General features: G+C 48.3%; 1 protein-coding gene across 2 annotated transcripts in view; it reads left to right on the top strand.

The window, feature by feature from the left end:
• Positions 1 to 20,441, top strand: part of LOC119402887 (uncharacterized) — a 34,462-nt gene that overhangs the window by 8,525 nt on the left and 5,496 nt on the right. For both annotated transcript variants that reach the window (XM_037669930.2, XM_037669929.2), the window contains exon 2: positions 5,021 to 5,178. In XM_037669930.2, the coding sequence (XP_037525858.1) occupies positions 5,021 to 5,178 (158 nt within the window). The remainder of the gene's footprint in view (positions 1 to 5,020; positions 5,179 to 20,441) is intronic.

Raw genomic sequence — 20,441 nt, 5'->3', positions numbered from 1 at the left:
TGACATCTAGTTCACTATATGGCGCGAGTTTGTCACGAATGCATGCATGTAAAATCTGGTATGTATATATATATATATATATATATATATATATATATATATATATATATATATATATATATATATATACACACGATGCGTCATATTCGACACGCACTCCTGCCATGCCATACTGCTTTTGGTATATATCTAGTTAACAAAACGGCCGCGAGCACACCAGGAGCGTGGCGTCTAAATCATGCCCTACATGACATGCGCGCCATGATTTTCATCTTAACTTCTATTATTTGTGTTCACCACACAGTCTCATCACGCAATACCAATTTTGGTGTATATAAAACTAGCGAAACGTCCGCCAACGCACCATGAGCATGGCACGTAAGTCATGCTGTACATGACATGTGTGTCATGATTTTCATATTAACTCCTGTTATTTATGTTCGTCAGACAGTCATGTCACACACTACCCAATTTTGGTGTATATCAAGCTAGCGAAACGGCCGCCAGTGCTCCATGAGCATGGCACGTAAATCATGCTGTACATGACATGCATGTTACGATATTTACATTGACTCCTGTTATTTATGTTAGTCACACAGCCATGTCGCGCACTACCAATTTTGGTCTATATCAAGCTATCGAAACGGCCGCCAGCGCACCATGAACGTGGCACGTAAGTCATAATGTACATGACATGCATGTCATCATGATTTTCACACTAAATCCTGTTATTTATGTTCGTCACACAGTCATGTCGCGCAATACTAATTTTGGTGTATATCGAGCTAGCGAACGGCAGCCAGCACACAATGAGCGTGGCACGCAAGTCATGCTGTACACGACATATGTGTCATGATATTCATATTAACTCCTGGTATTTACGTTCGTCACACTGTGACGTCGCGCAATACGAAGTTTTGCGCATACCGAACTATCGAAACGTCTGCCAGTGCAGCATGAGCGTGGCACGTAAGTCATGCTGTACATGACATCCGTGTGACGATTTTCATAACTCCTGTTATTTATGTTCGCAATACCCTCTTGTCAAGCCATACCAATTTTGATATATATCAAATGAAAGAAGCGGCCGCAAGAGCTCGAAGACTGTGGCATGTAAATCATGCTGTACATGACATGTATATCATGATTTTCGTGTTATGACCAGTCATTTCTGTTTGTCGCACAGTCATGCTATGCCATAACAATTTTGGTATACACCCCATGAATGAAACGGCCAGGAGAGCACAATTTCGTAGGCGGATAGATAGATAGATAGATAGATAGATAGATAGATAGATAGATAGATAGATAGATAGATAGATAGATAGATAGATAGATAGATAGATAGATAGATAGATAGATAGATAGATAGATAGATAGATATGCTCAAAGTCGTAGAAGTTCGCCAGGAAATGCTTCGCATTTAAAATAAACGGAAGATACACAGGAGGTACTAGAAGACAAAAGCAACGTGGTGCCTTATGAATTCGCCAAAGACGACTCAAATGCGAAAGCGACCTTCGTCATCTTTTCTTCTTATGCAATTGCATTGAAAGATCCTCCTCCCCTCCTCGCGAAGGCTTTCTGCGGCCAATGCAGTCTTGCACTGTCTTCTGGATCGGCGGAACCGCAAAATTTTTGCACCTCACATGATTTTGCACTGCCTCCGGGATCGGTCCACATTTGACCAAGCGACGATGCAATGTGATGACATCATTGTGTGACGTAACAGTGACGTGATGATGAACAAATATTGTTGCATCATCATATGATGGTAATTTTTGCATCACTCGAGTGGACGTCACCGATGGTCAATTTTTGCGTTTGATAACGCATGTACAGGCTTCTTTGTTTAATTTTACTCTATCTTCTACGGAGGACAAAATCGCTCGCGGACACTGTCTGATTTGGGCGAGGAGGCTGGTAGTCAAGAGCCCTTCCACACATTTTATGGGAATTGTCAAAACATGTTTAAGAGATAGCTTGCTTTACGACAATAAAATTCGTGCAAATATTAAAACAGGTATCTAGCTGCGCGCTGTAATGCCCAGGAAACCTCCATAGGCCATAAGTGCGGCCTTAAGGAAATAAAACACAAGAAACAATCTGCCAGTCTCGGGACTCCAAACTGCTTCTTCTAGGCAGTCTCACAACACATAAATTACGAAGGGAGTCCTTCATGTTGCATGCGACGAATGCTGGAACGCACACAGCCTTTAAAACACATAACACCTGCATGGGCATTGGATGCGGAAAAACTATTGAAACATTAACATAGGCCACCACCTCCTAAAACGCATTCTTTTTTTCAAAATGAATTTTTTTAAGTGAGCATTTCCCAGCTCCTTGTCTATTCAAGAATATTAAGCAAAAAGAAATATGTAGTTATCTTGAGCCGTTCAAAAATTGTGACCATTTTCCAACCCCTCTTAGATGGATTTGAAACCGAAATTGATGGTTTCTGATTCCACAACACCTGCCATGTCGTCATAAATGTTTTTCTTTATACATATTACGTAATGCTAAGTTGTCTAAGTACATTTTAAAGCTTGCGGGACATGCTGTTTACGATTTATTTGAAAATTTCCACTACACTGCTTCGCCACTCTGTTGTTTCGATTGGGCACGTTTTCACTCGGCTGTCAGTGCTTTTTCGTACACCACTTCGAGCTCCTGGACTTAGTTCTCGATTTTCATAGAATAAGTTATAGTACTCTATGAAATATGGCAAAGCATTGGACGAAAAAGAAGCATCAACGCAAGTTATGGAATCAATATACCAAGCATGGAGCTGCAGTGGCGTACGTAGATGAGAGTCAGCTGGAGACTCAAAACGAGCTAGAAAAATATATCTACTTCAGCTCGCTCAAAAGGAGAATGCGCCGCTTCAGAAGAGGTACCCATCAGTGAACCTAGCGAATTTCAGGCATATTGAATGTTTCTTTATTATATGGACATTCAATTCAAATCTTAAAAGTCATTCTTCTCAAAACAAATTTCTGCATCCTACACTTACGCAAACAGTGACAACTTTCCTTCTGATAAACATTTTCACATATAGTTTTGCGTATTATTTCTGTATAGGTTTATCGGTGCATTCAAGCGGAGGTATTGAAAACGAGCAGTAACGTTTTGTACTATGGCCAATTTTGTGCAAAACAAAGCTGTCAAATATAAACTTTTTCAGTCTTTTTACGATAACGCGCCTTAGCTTAGAGATGGGTTGTGCGTGGAGGTTAGATACACAGGATTGTGTCCCCACTACGTACCTGCCAAGTTGTGTTTCAATCGCACCAACCATATTGTAGTTATTACTGTAGGCGCAACATGCATATTTTGGCACATTTCGATTTTTGTAAATTTTGTTTTTTTTACATTTTTAGCAGTTTCATCATTGTAAAGTTTAAATTTACATCAGCCCCACAAGCCAAATTTATTATTATAACTTTTGGACTGTAACTGTAAATATTTTTCTCGAAGGTGGTGTCAAAGCTACGTCAAAGCTACCTTAAGAGAGCTTTGACATATCCATATGGTTTTATTCAGAAGTAATAGATAGCAGAACCATTACAGTCAGTTACCTGCCAAGCACCCTGTGTAAACATAAAACACTTGAATGTCTTGCAGCGCTGATAAAGGAAGCATATAGAGCTACTTAAATTGTGCATTCCAGGCTTCACCGGGTGATGTGTCCCCACTTCTCTCCCACGCTACGTAATGCCGCGCCGCCAATTACAGCGCTCGAGGTGCCTACGTATTGTTACCTAGTGCTCCATGGGGACTCCACTACGGCGTCTCTCATAATCATATCGTGGTTTTGGGAAGTTAAACCCCAGATATTATTATTAGTATTTCAGCTCGAAATTGCCAGCGCGTCGCTCGAACCCAAAGGACGCACGAAAAGAACGCACACAGGGCGAGCGCGAACTATCATGTGTCACAGCTCGACACTTGAAGCCCACCGCTCAAACTTAAAGCAGGACGCACAAAATAAATGAACAGGTACACACAGGACGAGTGCGAAGTAACTGTCACAGTTTCTGTTTGAACAGCGCGCTCCTTTCGCAAACGCGGCCGCAGTAGCGAGCGAAGTGACCTTCGTACGCTTGGTGACTTCAGCGCGGACATCGCGGGGAAAGAACACGACATACAACCCCCCTCTCCACTCCCCCGGCCGCCCCCTTCTTTCCTCGAGATAAGCGGACGAAGGCGACCACGCCCTGTAGGGCGAAGATCAACGGCGTTCGCAGGAGCGGGGCGACGATCTTTCAAGCGCGTCATGCGCGCACTTCACACCATCTATGTGGTGACTAAGAAAGCATGCTGAAGTCAATGGTGTATACAAACAGCTCGCCGTTAGCAGGCTGAAAGACGTTACTGTTCGTGGCCTAACCGTCTAATGCCGCGTGCTGCTAAGGGAGAGGTCGCCCGTTCGGTTCCGCGCGTCGGAAAGTTTTTCTGAATTATTTTCCTTTGTCGCTTTGATATATATATATATATATATACGGTGCATGACGGCGGCGACAGCGACGGCAAAAGTCAGCCGAGACTGTCCCTATAATTTCTATCGCAATAAAATGGCTGCGAAGCGGCGGCGGCAAGCCGAAGACGTACGACGATAGAATACTAAGGAATGGGAATGGCAACGGCGGCTGCAAGAAGACCTGAAGCAATGGAAGGCCTACGCCGGCGACGACGTGCCCGTAGATCTATGATAGGCGTGAACGCTTGGTTTCAACGCGACGTTCTGCCTCCTCAGTTTGGCCATTCGTGTCGTGTCTGTGACTGTCTGTGAGTTAACTGGAACCTCTCTACGCTGAGAACCAACGAAGAAACAGCCTAGCATCGCCTAGATAAAGCCTAGAAACGACCTAGAAGCAACCAAGGCAAAACCTGCATCACATATCTAAGGCCTCTAAACAACCTAGAAACAACCAGTTTGATCTTCCGAATCGCCCTGCTACGCTGTTTGAAGCCTTGCGCGGCCTCGTACAAGCTTCGCTATTTTTTCCTCTTACAGTTTTATAAAACTGGAATGACAATTTATCTGGTTAAAAGAAGCTACATGGTCAAAATTGATGGTTATGAACCGTGGTGTCTCCAAACAAAAGTGCACAGCTTGAATAAAATGGTCGCATCTTTTAAACAAGGTTACGTAACTTATTATAAAGACGAGCGGTAAGTGCCTTTAAAAGAGAGGTGAGATATGCCAATTTTTCTGCTTGATGTATGGTCGACGCTTTTAACTTTCAAACACATAGCAACTGCCAATAAAGTATTGATTAACACACACCTGGTTTGCAACACCAATAAACAGTCAGCACCTATAACGGGAAGTACTGGCTTTGAAGTTTGATTTCGCTCTACCAGAACTGAATGGTATTTTGGGGTCCCTTAGAAGCAACGACCAGATTAGAATTCATAAGGCCTAAGCATTTTGTGTAGCTGCAGTTCTGTAAAGGCAAGAAAATGCAATTGTCTAAAGTCAAGGAAATGCAAAGGTGGCGGACGGTAACACGTGCGGGACGCTTCACGAACGCGCCTTTTACCACTCACCCGTTCCTCTCACAGTACTCCTGGTTCGCGGGTGGAGTCGCCGTCTGGGATTGGTAGAGTGAGATATAACATTGTACCGCGATTAGCCCCGGCATCGCGCGGTTGCACCATTCCTATGACCGAATTGTTCAACGCGTTTTCAAATAAAGTAATATTTTTCAGGGCCTACGGCGCGAGGTGGCGGCTTTAGCCCAAGCCTCGCTCATCGCATCCATCCATAATAAAAAAAAAAACATTTGCAGTCGCTTAGCTCGGCTATGCCAGGATATACGTAGCGTTAGCAAAAGTTCAGCTGATTATTCTTAGCTTTCCAGATTGTCTAGCATTATTAGCCTTCTTCAGTTCATTCTTCGTACGCTGAACTGCTAATTGCCAGGCAAATACTTCGGGATCCGATGAGATAAGCTTCTCGGCTCTTCTGCGCCGTCGAGCAGCATTTGCGCTCTCCTTCTCCATGGCGCCAATACGTCTGCCAATGCTACGACGCCATTCCTCTGGAAAGCCCAGAGCGGCGGCGGTGGAGTCTGCGCGCGCGCCGGCGCCAGTTTGTCTGCCGCGGCTACGACGCCACTACGACGCCAGCAGCGGCGAGGCGCGCGCGGCAGTGGCGGAGAGCGCTTGAGATACCGGCTCCGGTGAGCCAGCTGTGTGACATCACTGATACCCGTGCATGCGCAGCACGGCTCATGACGATCCACGTGAAATCGGCTCCGCCTAGGCAAGTGTAAGGCAATGACAGCCTCTCATTGCCTTACATGTAGTTTGCTGTGTGTCATAACCCGTTTGTGACAATGAAATTTGTACTTAACGCATGGATCTATATATATATATATATATATATATACATATATAGTTGAAGGAGTGGTTGCCGTATAAGTATGAGAGGTGGCACTTCAAGAAAACTTCATTTATTACGTCGACGTTTCGGTCAGAGCCTGACCTTTCTCAAGACGAAATGTTCGTGAATATTTCCGTGTTTATATGGACATCAAATGAGAAGGGAAGGAGGTGACAGAGAGAGAGAAGGAGCGGGAGGGGGAAAAGTTTGCTTAGGGCCCATCAGGAGCGAGAAGTAACACGACGCCGCCGACAGCGGAGTGCTTCGCGACAGAGCTTATAATTATGCGTCGGCTATTACTCATCGTTAAAATTCGTCGCTCTATTCTGTCCCGTAGGGCTGGACGAAGAGCCGGCTGAAGTTAAAAACAGCCGGTGTGCGGTTCAAACAGGCTGACCGGAGGGGAAAAAAGCGGGGGGGGGGTTAAGTGGGTGTCGGTGAGCACTGTTGACGCGGCGTATTGTACTTTTGGGCCATGCCGAAAGAGTCTTGTATACCATCTGACTTGTTGCCGAGCCTGCTCGTTTGTCTGAGAAACGACGCCCGCTTCCAAAGCGAGAACGAACACGTTGAGTGACATTAGCGACTTCCGGTCAAGGATCTACAGAAGGAAAAAAAAAAGAAGGTAGGGGCAAGAAGGAAGAGGGAGGGCGGGCTTCCACTTGCTGCTCTTTCCAAGTGCTGCACAATACAAAGCAGGGGAAGGTAAAAGACGGCACGCATGAAAGGGTGAAAAACACTGCAGGTACGATCACCGAAGGCATTGGCTTACACATGCATCTTTGCTGCGTATTTTGTTGGGTTGATGTTAGTTTCATTTAAAGTACTATTTGTGCTTTAAGGCACGTAAAACAGGAAGAGCACCCGGATGTTCACTTATTCCATGTTCAACGGTGTTCAATTTGTGTATTAAGTATGCTTCACGGGCTGTTCACGCTCTCTCTGAGAGTGGAAAGTTCCTTGGTGTAGTGTTACTTTAATGGAATCGAAACTGTGACCTTCTGACTTAATATGTTTGGAAAGGGGAAGGTTCGGTAGTGTGTTCACATGCGAGCGGTGGTTGTTGAATCTGATTCGAAAAGGTGTATCAGTTTGTCCAACGTATTGTTTAGCGCAGATTCCACATTCCAACAGGTAGACAACGTTTGGGGAATGGCAGTTAAGGTCACCATGTATGGTGTGTGTAAAATTACCATGCGTACTTTCAGCTATCGTCGTTGTTTGCATGTGCTTGCACACCTGACATCTACTTTTCCCGCAGGGATGACAGCCAACTTGTCCTGTTCTTTTTGTTTTAGAGTGTACTACATAGTCCCTCACATTTTTCGGGCGTCTGTATACCACCCGCGGCGGGACAGTGAAGAGCTTTTTGAGGCGGTCGCTTTGTTCAATGATATTGAAATGCTTTTTGAGAATTTAGTTAACATTCGGCGCGTTACTAGTGAATGTAAGAATTAGGTTGCTTCGTTCCCCTTTACTTTCTTTGTTCTGATTGTGTAGGATTTGGTGCGCGTTCAGATTCGCTGCTTTTTGTATTGCGTCGTCGATGATTGGAGGTGGATAATGCTGCTTTATAAGGACGTTACGTAGACGGTCCGTGTTCTCTTTGAAGTCCTTTGTTTCAGAGCATATTCTCCTAAATCGGTGTGCCTGGGAGTATGGGATGCTGGTTTTGCAATGCCACGGATGACAGCTCTTGATGTGGAGGTATTGTTGCGCGTCTGTTGGCTTCCTGTAAACACTAGTTATCAGTTTACCCCCTTCCACACTTACGTTAACATCAAGAAAGTTAATGTCAGTTCTAGAATAAGTATGCGTGAAAGAAAAGTTTTTATGAACGTTGTTAAATGCATCAATAAATTTAATTAGTTGTTCTTCATTGCCCGTCCAAATAAGAAAGATGTCATCCAGGTACCGCTTATAGAAGGCGGGGCTCGTGGGATATGCTGACAGAAAACTGGATTCGATCTCGTGCATCAATATATTGGCATAGTTCGGCGCCATTCTTGTTCCCATCGCCGTTCCATTTATTTGAAGAAAATATTGGTTGTCGAATTCGAAGCTCTTTAATTCGAGGACGATCTTGGCTAGAGTTTCAAGGACAATCGGGCGTGGAGAAGAGGGCGGTGCATTTTCCCTGTAGGATTTCACAAGAGCCTGAATGCCATCATCATGTGGTATGTTTGTGTATAGTGACGTGACGTCTAGTGTGACGAGAAAAGCACCTTCCATTATTGTAAGATTTTCAATTTCTCTCAAGAAGTGGTTTGTGTCAAGCAGGTACGATGGATGCCGAGGCGGAAAGTCCCTAATCAAGTAATCAATGTAGCTAGATATTGGTTCAGTAAGATTCCCCGTTCCTGATATTATAGGTCTTCCAGGGTCGCTTTTTTGTGTATTTTTGGTAGCATGTAGAAACGTCCAGGTGTGGCGCGAGCGGGAATGAGTGATTGGCAGAGCTTGATGCCTATTGCACCCTCTTTTGCATGGTCCTGGAGGGTCGCAGTAATGAATTCTTTGTGCTGTTTTGTTGGATCATATTCAAGGGGTTTATAGAATTTCCTGTCCTGCAATTGCCGTACGCCTTCATTGATGTAGTCCGCCTTGTTGAGAACGACTATTCCACCGCTCTTATCAGCTGGTTTTATAACAATGTCCTCATGATTGCCTAGCACTAAAAGTGATTCATGCTCCTTTCTAGGCAAGTTAGAGGTGCCGCGTTTACTAGCCTTATAAGCTTCTATAATGTCCCTTTGTACCGCTTCAATGTATATATCTAAGTGTTTGTCTCTCTGGGCGTCCGGCGTCCACTGTCTCCCTGTGGCGTGATGGAATTCTGGTTTTCTATTCTGTGATTGGTTGGAGAAGAATTCTGCTAAGCGTAAATTTCGTGCAAAATTATCAAGGTCCCTTAATAGTGCAAATTCTGCGTATCTTCCATTATTTGGACAGAATGTAAGTCCGCGAGACAATACTGAGCGCTCATCCGTGGTGAGTTCGGTGTCGGATAAGTTGATGACGTCTTCGCCCGCATTCTTATAATCTTTTTGATGTGTGGGCAAGCTTGTTGAGTTAGCTTGGTTTTTTATTGTGGCAGCCTAATGTTGGTACAGGTGGAGTGTCTGTGTGAGTTGATGCCCTGTGTGATGTAATGCCATCGCGAGTTAGTTTTTTAGAATTCATAGCGGCTATATTATCAGTTAGATTTCTTTCGAAAATAACTAGTTCAGTGGCCTGTGATGCGGAAACAGTACCCATATCCCTAGCCCGACGTTCTTCGACCCTCAGCGACAGCAGCGTCTTCTCACAATGTTCAGCTAATAATTTGGTTAGATCCAGTGAGGCCGAATTCAGAATGTTTTTCCATGTTATGATTTCAGTCGGGGATAGATTATGCATAGCTGGAGTCAGCGATACGCGCAAGCCTCTCGGCGGAACACCAGCTTCTATATATGTTTTGAGCGTCTTGACATGAAGGTCATGCCGTACGCGCTTATCTACCAATTTTCTAATTTTGAGAAAGCTTAACGAATTTTTATGTGAAGAAGTCGCTGCAGAGCCTGAGGGCGACGGTATCGGGTGGATTGCACGGCCATTATATCAATCCGCGGGAGCGCGACCAGCAGAGCCACAATGCCTCCGGAGATCATAAATGTTAGTAGTTTGGAGTTGTGCAGGCGTTAATCTTCGGTCCCTGCATCGATGAGGTGCAGACGTTGGTCCTGGGTCCCTGCAGCGATGGGGTGGTTTCGAGGTGTTCTGTAGCCTGTGGGCGGCCGGTAGCATTCAGCTCGGTAGTGTCGTCTGGCGTGCACCGGTATTTGGATGTTGGTTCCTCGGCCAATGGTTGAGGTTCCGGAGAGGCCTCACTGCTTCCCTCGTTGCGGTGATGGGAAGCAGGCGCTGCTGGGAGTCGAGTTGTTGTTCTCGGGTGGGCGTTCCGCATTGCTATGTGTCGCCGATAGGTCGCCGAGTTGCCCTGATGGAATCCGCCTTTGCCTTGGGGGAGTACAATACGCCGCGTCAACAGCGCTCACCGACACCCACTTAACCCCCCCCCCCCTCTTTTTTTCCCCTCCGGTCAGCCTGTTTGAATCGCACACCGGCTGTTTCTAACTTCAGCCGGCTCTTCGTCCAGCCCTACGGGACAGAATAGAGCGACGAATTTTAACGATGCGTAATAGCCGACGCATAAGTATAAGCTCTGTCGCGAAGCACTCCGCTGTCGGCGGCGGCGTGTTACTCCTCGCTCCTGATGGGCCCTAAGCAAACTTTTCCGCTCCCGCTCCTTCTCTCGCTCTGTCACCTCTTTCCCCTCTCATTTGATGTCCATATAAACACGGAAATATGCACGAACATTTCGTCTTGAGAAAGGTCAGGCTCTGACCGAAACGTCGACGTAATAAATGAAGTTTTCTTGAAGTGCCACCTCTCCATACTTATACGGCAACCAAAGGCAACCACTCCTTCAACTACTACTACAATGGCTGCTGCTCGCACTTCAGGAAGACCTGTTATTTGGAAGTACCCCTTGCATCGTCCGAAATCGGCTGTGATCGGTGATTCTCAAACCAGGTATTTGTCCAATCACTTCAATCCTGGGAATCCAGACTCTCCTGTGTTTGTGTGTCAACAGGGTGCCAGTATTGACTCTATAGCGGATCTTATGGACTTTGTGCCTCGGGGTGTGACCAAGTTGGTGCTGCATGTTGGCACTAACGATGTGGCCGCTCAAACTCCTCTACTGCCTTCGAGAGGTACATGCGACTGGTGAGACACATAAGGACTACCAGGCCAGATATCCGCACGATATTTATAACCTTGCTACTGCCACGTGGGCCTAACCAGCGACTACACCGGCCTAACTGGCGTGCTGTGAATCGGTTAACAAAGAAAGTCATCACTTTAACTGCCACATAGCCGATTTTTGCCGTCGAGAGGAAGGTGTGTTCTTCCTGGACCATCAACTCTACCACTTCCCACCGGGATGGTGCTAGCAGCCGACGGAGTACACCCGGGCTTTGGTGGCGTGTCTTTGCTGGCATGGAAAATATACAACCTCCTCCTACAAGTGCAGGGACCCGTTGTGGCAGATTGGCGGGACTGCGCAGTACCCGCGGAATGTACAGATCAGCCAGTCACTGCGAGCTACGCGCAGGCGGCTTGCCAGCGACCCAAGGGCAATGACACCGAAGGCTACCGGTCGACTGGGGCAAGGCCTAAAATTCGAGCACGGACTGCAGCAGCACCTCCCGCAAAACCGCCTGCGACACACTCCCCCAAGGCAAAGTCGGATTCCATCAGGGCAACTCTCGGCGACCTATCGGCGGCACATAGCAATGCGGAACGCCACCCGAGAACAACAACTCGACTCCCAGCAGCGCCTGCTTCCCATCACCGCAACGAGGGAAGCAGTGAGGCCTCTCCGGAACCTCAACCATTGGCCGAGGAACCAACATTTAAATACCGGTGCACGCCAAACGACACTACCGAGCTGAATGCTACCGGCCACCCACAGGCTACAGAACACCTCGAAACCACCCCATCGCTGCAGGGACCCAGGACGAACGTCTGCACCTCATCGATGCAGAGACCGAAGATTAACGCCTGCACAACTCAAATTACTAACAGGTATGATCTCCGGAGGCATTGTGGCTCTGCTCGTCGCGTTCCCGCGGATTGATATAATGGCCGTGCAATCCACCCGATACCCTCGCCCTCAGACTCTGCAGCGACTTCTTCACATGAAAATTCGTTAAGCTTTCTCAAAATTAGAAAATTGGTAGATAAGCGCGTACGGCATGACCTTCATGTCAAGACGCTCAAAACATATATAGAAGCTGGTGTTCCACCGAGAGGCTTGCGCGTATCGCTGACTCCAGCTATGCATAATCTATCCCCGACTGAAATCATAACATGGAAAAACATTCTGAATTCGGCCTCACTGGATCTAACCAAATTATTAGCTGAACATTGTGAGAAGACGCTGCTGTCGCTGAGGGTCGAAGAACGTCGGGCTAGGGATATGGGTACCCTTTCCGCATCACAGGCCACAGAACTAGTTATTTTCGAAAGAAATCTAGCTGATAATATAGCCGCTATGAAATCTAAAAAACTAACTCGCGATGGCATTACATCACACAGGGCATCAACTCACACAGACACGCCACCTGTACCAACATTAGGCTGCCACAATAAAAAACCAAACTAACTCAACAAGCTTACCCAGACATCAAAAAGATTATAAGAATGCGGGCGAAAACATCATCAACTTATCCGACACCGATCTCACCACGGATGAGCGCTCAGTATTGTCTCGCGGACTTACATTCTGTCCAAATAATGGAAGATACGCAGAATTTGCACTATTAAGGGACCTTGATAATTTTGCACGAAATTTACGCTTAGCAGAATTCTTCTCCAACCAATCACAGAATAGAAAACCAGAATTCCATCACGCCACAGGGAGACAGTGGACTCCGGACGCCCAGAGAGACAAACACTTACATATATACATTGAAGCGGTAGAAAGGGACATTATAGAAGCTTATAAGGCTAGTAAACGCGGCACCTCTAACTTGTCTAGAAAGGAGCAGGAATCACTTTTAGCGCTAGGCAATCGTGAGGACATTGTTATAAAACCAGCTGATAAGGGCGGTGGAATAGTCGTTCTCAACAAGGAGGACTACATCAAAGAAGGCGTACGGCAATTGCAGGACAGGAAATTCTATAAACCCCTTGATTATGACCCAGCAAAACAGCACAAAGAATTCATTACTGCGACCCTCCAGGACCTCGCAAAACAGGGTGCAATAGGCATCAAGCTCTGCCAATCACTCATTCCCGCTCGCGCCACACCTGGACGTTTCTACATGCTACCAAAAATACACAAAAAAGCAACCCTGGAAGACCTATAATATTAGGAACGGGGACACTTACTGAACCAATATCTAGCTACATTGATTTCTTGATTAGGGACTTTCCGCCTCGGCATCCATCGTACCTGCTTGACACAAACCACTTCTTGAGAGAAATTGAAAATCTTACAATAATGGAAGGTGCTTTTCTTGTCACACTAGACGTCACGTCACTATACACAAACATACCACATGATGATGGCATTCAGGCACCTGTGAAATCCTACAGGGAAAATGCACCGGCCTCTTCTCCACGCCCGATTGTCCTTGAAACACTAGCCAAGATCGTCCTCGAATTAAACAGCTTCGAATTCGACAACCAATATTTTCTTCAAATAAATGGAACGGCGACGGGAACAAGAATGGCGCCGAACTATGCCAATATATTGATGCACGAGATCGAATCCAGTTTTCTGTCAACATATCCCACGGGCCCCGCCTTCTATAAGCGGTACCTGGATGACATCTTTCTTATTTGGACGGGCACTGAAGAACAACTAATTAAATTTATTGATGCATTTAACAACGTTCATAAAAACATTTCTTTCACGCATACTTATTCTAGAACTGAAATTAACTTTCTTGATAACGTAAGGGTGGAAGGGGGTAAATTGATAACTAGTGTTTACAGGAAGCCAACAGACGCGCAACAATACCTCCACTTCAAGAGCTGTCATCCGCGGCATTGCAAAACCAGCATCCCATACACCCAGGCACACCGATTTAGGAGAATATGCTCTGAAACAAAGGACTTCAAAGAGAACACGGACCGTCTACGTAACGTCCTTATAAAGCAGCATTATCCACCTCCAATCATCGACGACGCGATTCAAAAAGCAGCGAATCTGAACCGCCACCCAATTCTACACAATCAGAACAAAGAAAGCAAAGGGGAACGAGGCAACCTAATTCTTACATTCACTAGTAACGCGCCGAATGTTAACAAAATTCTCAAAAAGCATTTCAATATCATTGAACAAAGCGACCGCCTCAAAAAGCTCTTCACTGTCCCGCCGCGGGTGGTATACAGACGCCCGAAAAATGTGAGGGACTATGTAGTACACTCTAAAACAAAAAGAACAGGACAAGTTGGCTGTCATCCCTGCGGGAAAAGTAGATGTCAGGTGTACAAGCACATGCAAACAACGACGATAGCTGAAAGTACGCATGGTAGTTTTACACACATCATACGTGGTGACCTCAACTGCGACTCCCCAAACGTTGTCTAGCTGTTGGAATGTGGAATCTGCGCTAAACAATACGTTGGACAAACTGATACACCTTTTCGAATTAGATTCAACAACCACCGCTCGCATGTGAACACACTACCGAACCTTCCCTTTCCAAACATATTAAGTCAGAAGGTCACAGTTTCGATTCCATTAAAGTAACACTACTCCAAGGAACGTTCCACTCTCATAGAGAACGTGAACAGCCGTGAAGCATGCTTAATGCACAAATTCAACACCGTTGAACATGGAATAAATGAACATCCGGGTGCTCTTCCTGTTTTGCGTGCCTTAAAGCACAAATAGTACTTTGAATGAAACTATCATCCCAACAAAATACGCAGCAAAGATGCATGTGTAAGCCAATGCCTTCGGTGATCCATACCTGCAGTGTTTTTCACCCTTTCATGTGTGCCGTCTTTTACCTTCCCCTGCTTTGTATTGTTTTACCTTCCCCTGCTTTGTATTGTGCAGCGCTTGGAAAGAGCAGCAAGTGGAAGCCCGCCCCCCTCTTCCTTCTTGCCCCTACCTTCTTTGTTTTTTCCCCTTCTGTAGATCCTTGAACGGAAGTCGCTAATGTCACTCAACGTGTTCGTTCTCGCTTTGGAAGCGGGCGTCGTTTATCAGACAAACGAGCAGGCTCGGCAACAAGTCAGATGGTATACAAGACTCTTTCGGCATGGCCCAAAAGTACAATACGCCGCGTCAACAGTGCTCACCGACACCCTCTTAAACCCCCCCCCCCCTCTTTTTTTTTTCCTCCGGTCGGCCTTTTTGAATCGCACACCGGCTGTTTTTAACTTCAGCCGGCTCTTCGTCCAGCCCTACGGGACAGAATAGAGCGACGAATTTTAACGATGAGTAATAGCCGACGCATAAGTATAAGCTCTCTCGCGAAGCACTCCGCTGTCGGCGGCGGCGTGTTACTCCTCGCTCCTGATGGGCCCTAAGCAAACTTTTCCCCTCCCGCTCCTTCTCTCGCTCTGTCACCTCCTTCCCCTCTCATTTGATGTCCATATAAACACGGAAATATGCACGAACATTTCGTCTTGAGAAAGGGCAGGCTCTGACCGAAACGTCGACGTAATAAATGAAGTTTCTTGAAGTGCCACCTCTCATACTTATATATATATATATATATATATATATATATATATATACAGCCCTGCGTTAAACTCATTTGCAAAAAACACACACAGGCGTGATTCCGTACCCGAAATCGCGTTAGCGTATGTTATAAAGCGTGGTGTAAGAGCAAAATAACCACGCGTACGGGCTCTATAGAAAGCCCGCTCTTACAGCTTTTGCCGCGACTGTGCTGCGTGTTCCGCGCAGGCCTGGCGTTTCCTTTTTCTGTGGGTGCAGTGATCATCTTCCTGCTATTACAATGTAACTCTTAGCTTGCACTTCTCTCACAGTGAACGTGTATAAGTTCAGCCACCCTACCTGTTGACAGCCCTCTTGAAAAACACGAAGCCCCACAGAAACGTGGAATGCCTGCGCCTGCACTTTATATTATTACATTGTTTTGTTACCTTGATATATATATATATATATATATATATATATATATATATATATATATATATATATATATATATATATATATATATATATATTGTCGAGAAGCATTGGAACGTTGTAATGGGCCGTCCTCTTCAGCGCCTTCTAGTGGGTCGCCCTCTTCGTCTCTTCTCGGAGACGAAGAGCTCCTAGTGCTCGTGAGAGTCTGCGCTTCGTCGTGACTGTCGTGCATCGTCGCCGTCAATTCAGCTGTCAATAAACGCCTTTACAAAGTGGTGGAGGTGCTGTACCGTCACCACAACTTCGGTCTCCATTCGATGCCCCTGGAGCTCCGATCCCGTACCGTGCCATCTACCATGCCGCAAGACGCCGCTCTGCAAACGCCGCCTCCTGCCCCGACCGCTTGTCCCGGTGTCCCCCGTATCCGCGACCCTCCTGTCTTCACCGGCGCGGATGGCACCGACGTCGAGGACTGGCTCGCGATCTACGAGCGTGTGAGCGTCCCCAACAAATGGGACGAAGCAGGCCAGCTGACCAACTTGGTTTTCTACCTCGCGGGTGTGGCAGGCATGTGGTACAACAACCATGCATCCGATTTCCCGATGTGGTCCGATTTCAAGACCGCCATCGTCAACGTGTTTGGCCGCCCTGCCGTTCGTAAGCTTCAAGCCGAACAGCGCTTACGTGAACGAGCTCAGCAGGCAGGGGAATCGTTCACGAGCTACATCGAGGACATCCTTGACCTGTGCAAGAAAGCCGACGCGAGCATGTCGGAGTCTGACAGAATCAGGAATGTTCTGAAAGGCATCGACGACGATGCCTTCACTATGCTGCTGGCCAAAAACCCTCGCACAGTGGCAGAGGTCATTACCCTGTGCCAAAGCTACGAGGAGCTGCGCCGGCAGCGCTTGATGACCCGTCGACCGCCATCACGCGATGCTGATCTCGCAGGCTTGTCGGCAATTCCTGACCAATCCACCTTGCTCGCCGAAATCAAGTCGTTCGTGCGTGAGGAAATTGCCCGCCAGGTCTCTCTACTGGCTTTCACTCCACCGCAGCATGTTGACCAGCCGCCGACTACACTTCTGCCTCCTCTCCGCCGAGCGATTCAGCAAGAAATCGCGGAGGTCATTCCCGAATACCACCAGCCGCCTCTAGTGCCTGCACCACTAAGCTACGCGCAAGCTGTAGCCAGGCCGCCCCCAGCGATTCCTGTGACTGGCCCGCGGAGTTACGCCGAAGCCGTCGTCGGACCACAGGCCTTCGACGCGGCTGTGCCGCCTACATACGTCGACGTCGTCCCCAGGCCCCGACTGCTGCCCACAATGCACCCATATCAGCAGCCGCCTCGTCCATCCCGTTCTGCGACATGGATGGGACCCGCGAACCGCTGGCGCACTTCCGACAACCGCCCCATTTGCTTTGCGTGCGGTTGCGCCGGTCACGTCGCACGCTACTGCAATCGCGTGCAGCCGCCTCGGGTCGCATCAACCCTGACCAGCTCATCAAGCAGCCCTTACTATGACCAAGCGCCGCCTATGTCACCGACGTCCCGCCCCGCACCATCTACCCGCCGTTCACCGTCTCCACGACGTCGCTCACTGTCGCCGATGCGGCCACGTTCGGGCTCACGCGACCAGGAAAACTAGTCGTCGCAGTCCACGAGGCAAGGGCTGCGACGCTATCGAACTGCGAAAGCCCTCAGCGAAGCCCCTCGAACGTGATTGACGTATTTGTGGACAGTGTTCGCGCATCTGCCCTTATCGACACTGGAGCCGCCGTATCCGTTATAGACGCCAAGTTTAGCCGATTACTGCGAAAAGTGACGACGCCGCTTTCCGGGCTCTCCCTCCGTACAGCCAGCGCCCAAAGTATTCACCCAACAACGGTGTGCACAGCTCGCGTCATTATTCAGGATGCTCTGTACGCCGTCGAATTGATCATAATTCCTGCCTGCTCTCACGACGTCATCCTAGGATGGGATTTTCTCTCCCGCCACGACGCCGTCATTCATTGCGCACCAGCCGAAATAGAGCTCTCACCCTTCTGTGAATTGGCGCCGGCAGACAGTCCATCGGCTGCGGGCAAGGTACTTGTCAAAGACGACACCAAGGTGCCTGCAAACTCGTCGACGGCGGTGTCAGTGTACTGCGCCAGTCTCTCCGACACCGTTGCACTTCTCTCGCCATCTGACCGTGTTTGCACGACGAAAGGCATGCTGGTGCCTTTCGCGACCGTGCAAGTCACTCAGGGCAGTACGTCAATTTTTGTTATCAACCCATCTCCGTACAGTGTTACGTTGGTCCGAGGGGAATGTCTCGGCAGCGTGGAACCCCTCGAAGACGCACAAGTTATGGACGAACCAGATGAAATGCACTGCCGCAGTTCCAGTACGCTCGGCGCTCTTTCGACGTCTGGTTCATCACCCGCTGATGTCTTTGGTTCCTCCATTGCTGACGATCTTACACCGGTCCAGCGCTCCCAGCTTCTGGGCCTATTGGACGAATTTCGCTCTTCTTTCGATGTCGCTCAAACTTCTCTCGGCCGCACTTCCGCCGTTACGCATCGCATCGACACTGGCGCCCAGCTGCCACTGCAGCAACGTCCATATCGCGTGTCTCCCACAGAACGTCGGGTAATTAATGAGCAAGTGGACGATATGCTTCGACGCGACGTTATTCTGCCCTCGGACAGCCCATGGGCGTCTCCCGTTGTTCTCGTTGCGAAGAAGGACGGTTCCGTGCGGTTCTGCGTGGACTACCGACGGCTCAACAAGATCACTCGCAAGGATGTTTATCCGCTGCCGCGAATCGACGACGCAATTGACAGCCTCCAAGGAGCAGAATACTTTTCATCTCTCTTTTTGCGCTCGGGGCACTGGCAAGTACCTATGGCTGATGACGCTCGACCGAAGACAGCCTTTGTCACGCCCGACGGCTTGTACGAGTTCAACGTCATGCCGTTTGGTCTGTGCAATGCGCCGGCGACCTTCGAGCGCATGATGGACACCGTTCTGCGCAACTTGAAATGGCACACGTGCTTGTGTTACCTGGACGACGTCGTCGTTTTCGCTCCGGACTTCTCTACGCATCTTCAACGTCTGCGGCATGTTTTGACGCGTTTGACCAACGCCGGCCTCCAACTGAACCTGAAGAAGTGCCGATTTGCAGCACGGCAGCTGACAATCCTAGGCTACGTCGTGTCCAAGGACGGAATCCTTCCCGATCCGGCCAAGCTTCGGGCCGTGGCGAGTTGCGTCGTCAAGCCCACCATTTCGCCATTCGCGACGACCTCCTCCACCGACGCAATTACAACGCCGACGGCCGCCAGTGGCTACTGGTAAATACCCCGCAGTCTGCGTTCTGAAATATGCGAATCGTTCCACGCTGATCCGCAGTGTGCGCACTCTGGGGTATCGAAAACATACCACCGCATTCGCCAACGGTACTTTTGGCGAGGCATGTACCGCTACGTGCAGAAGTTCGTTCGCTCCTGTATCGATTGTCAGCGCCGCAAAACTTCAACGCACCAGTCACCAGCAGGTCTGCAGCCTTTACCTTGCCCTGACCGGTCGTTTGGGCGCGTTGGCATCGATTTGTATGGGCCACTCCCTCTGACTTCGGCTGGTAACCGCTGGGCCATCGTCGCTGTAGACCACCTTACGCGATACGCCGAAACTGCCGCCCTCCCAGCGGCTACAGCGCGCGATGTAGCCTCCTTTCTGCTGCGCCGGTTCATGCTGCGCCACGGTCCACCCCAGGAGCTGCTCAGCGATCGAGGCCGTGTCTTCCTGTCGGAAGTCGTCGAAGCCATCCTCAAAGAGTGCAACGTTGTTCACCGCAAAACTACTGCTTACCACCCGCAGACGAATGGGCTCACGGAACGCTTTAACCGCACGCTCGGAGACATGCTCTCGATGTATGTCGCCGCCGATCACACAAATTGGGATTCCATTCTACCTTTCGTCACCTACGCCTACAATACCGCCCCTCAAAGCACCACTGGTTTCTCACCATTTTTCCTATTGTACGGCAGGCACCCGTCGCACACAATCGACACAATCCTTCCATACAAGCCGGATCGATCTGAGTGTGCGCCTATTTCTGCCACAGCCAGACTTGCTGAGGAGTGTCGCGAGCTTGCGAAGACCTTTACTACGCAGGACCAAGAGCTGCAGAAAAGCATCCGCGGTGAGACCAACACTTCTGCACCCACGTTCCTACCTGGAGCACTCGTGTGGCTTTCGGTCCCTACCACTGCAACTGGCCTCTCTTCGAAACTGCTGCCCAAATACGAAGGCCCCTACCGTGTCGTCGAATGCACATCCCCGGTCAACTACCTGATTGAACCCATCGACCCATCTTCCGACATGCGCCG

Source organism: Rhipicephalus sanguineus, chromosome 8, assembly GCF_013339695.2.
Source record: "Rhipicephalus sanguineus isolate Rsan-2018 chromosome 8, BIME_Rsan_1.4, whole genome shotgun sequence".
In the NCBI taxonomy this organism is placed as follows: domain Eukaryota; kingdom Metazoa; phylum Arthropoda; class Arachnida; order Ixodida; family Ixodidae; genus Rhipicephalus; species Rhipicephalus sanguineus.
The sequence above is the reverse complement of the archived record's forward strand: the minus strand, read 5'-3'. Positions and strand labels throughout refer to the sequence as shown.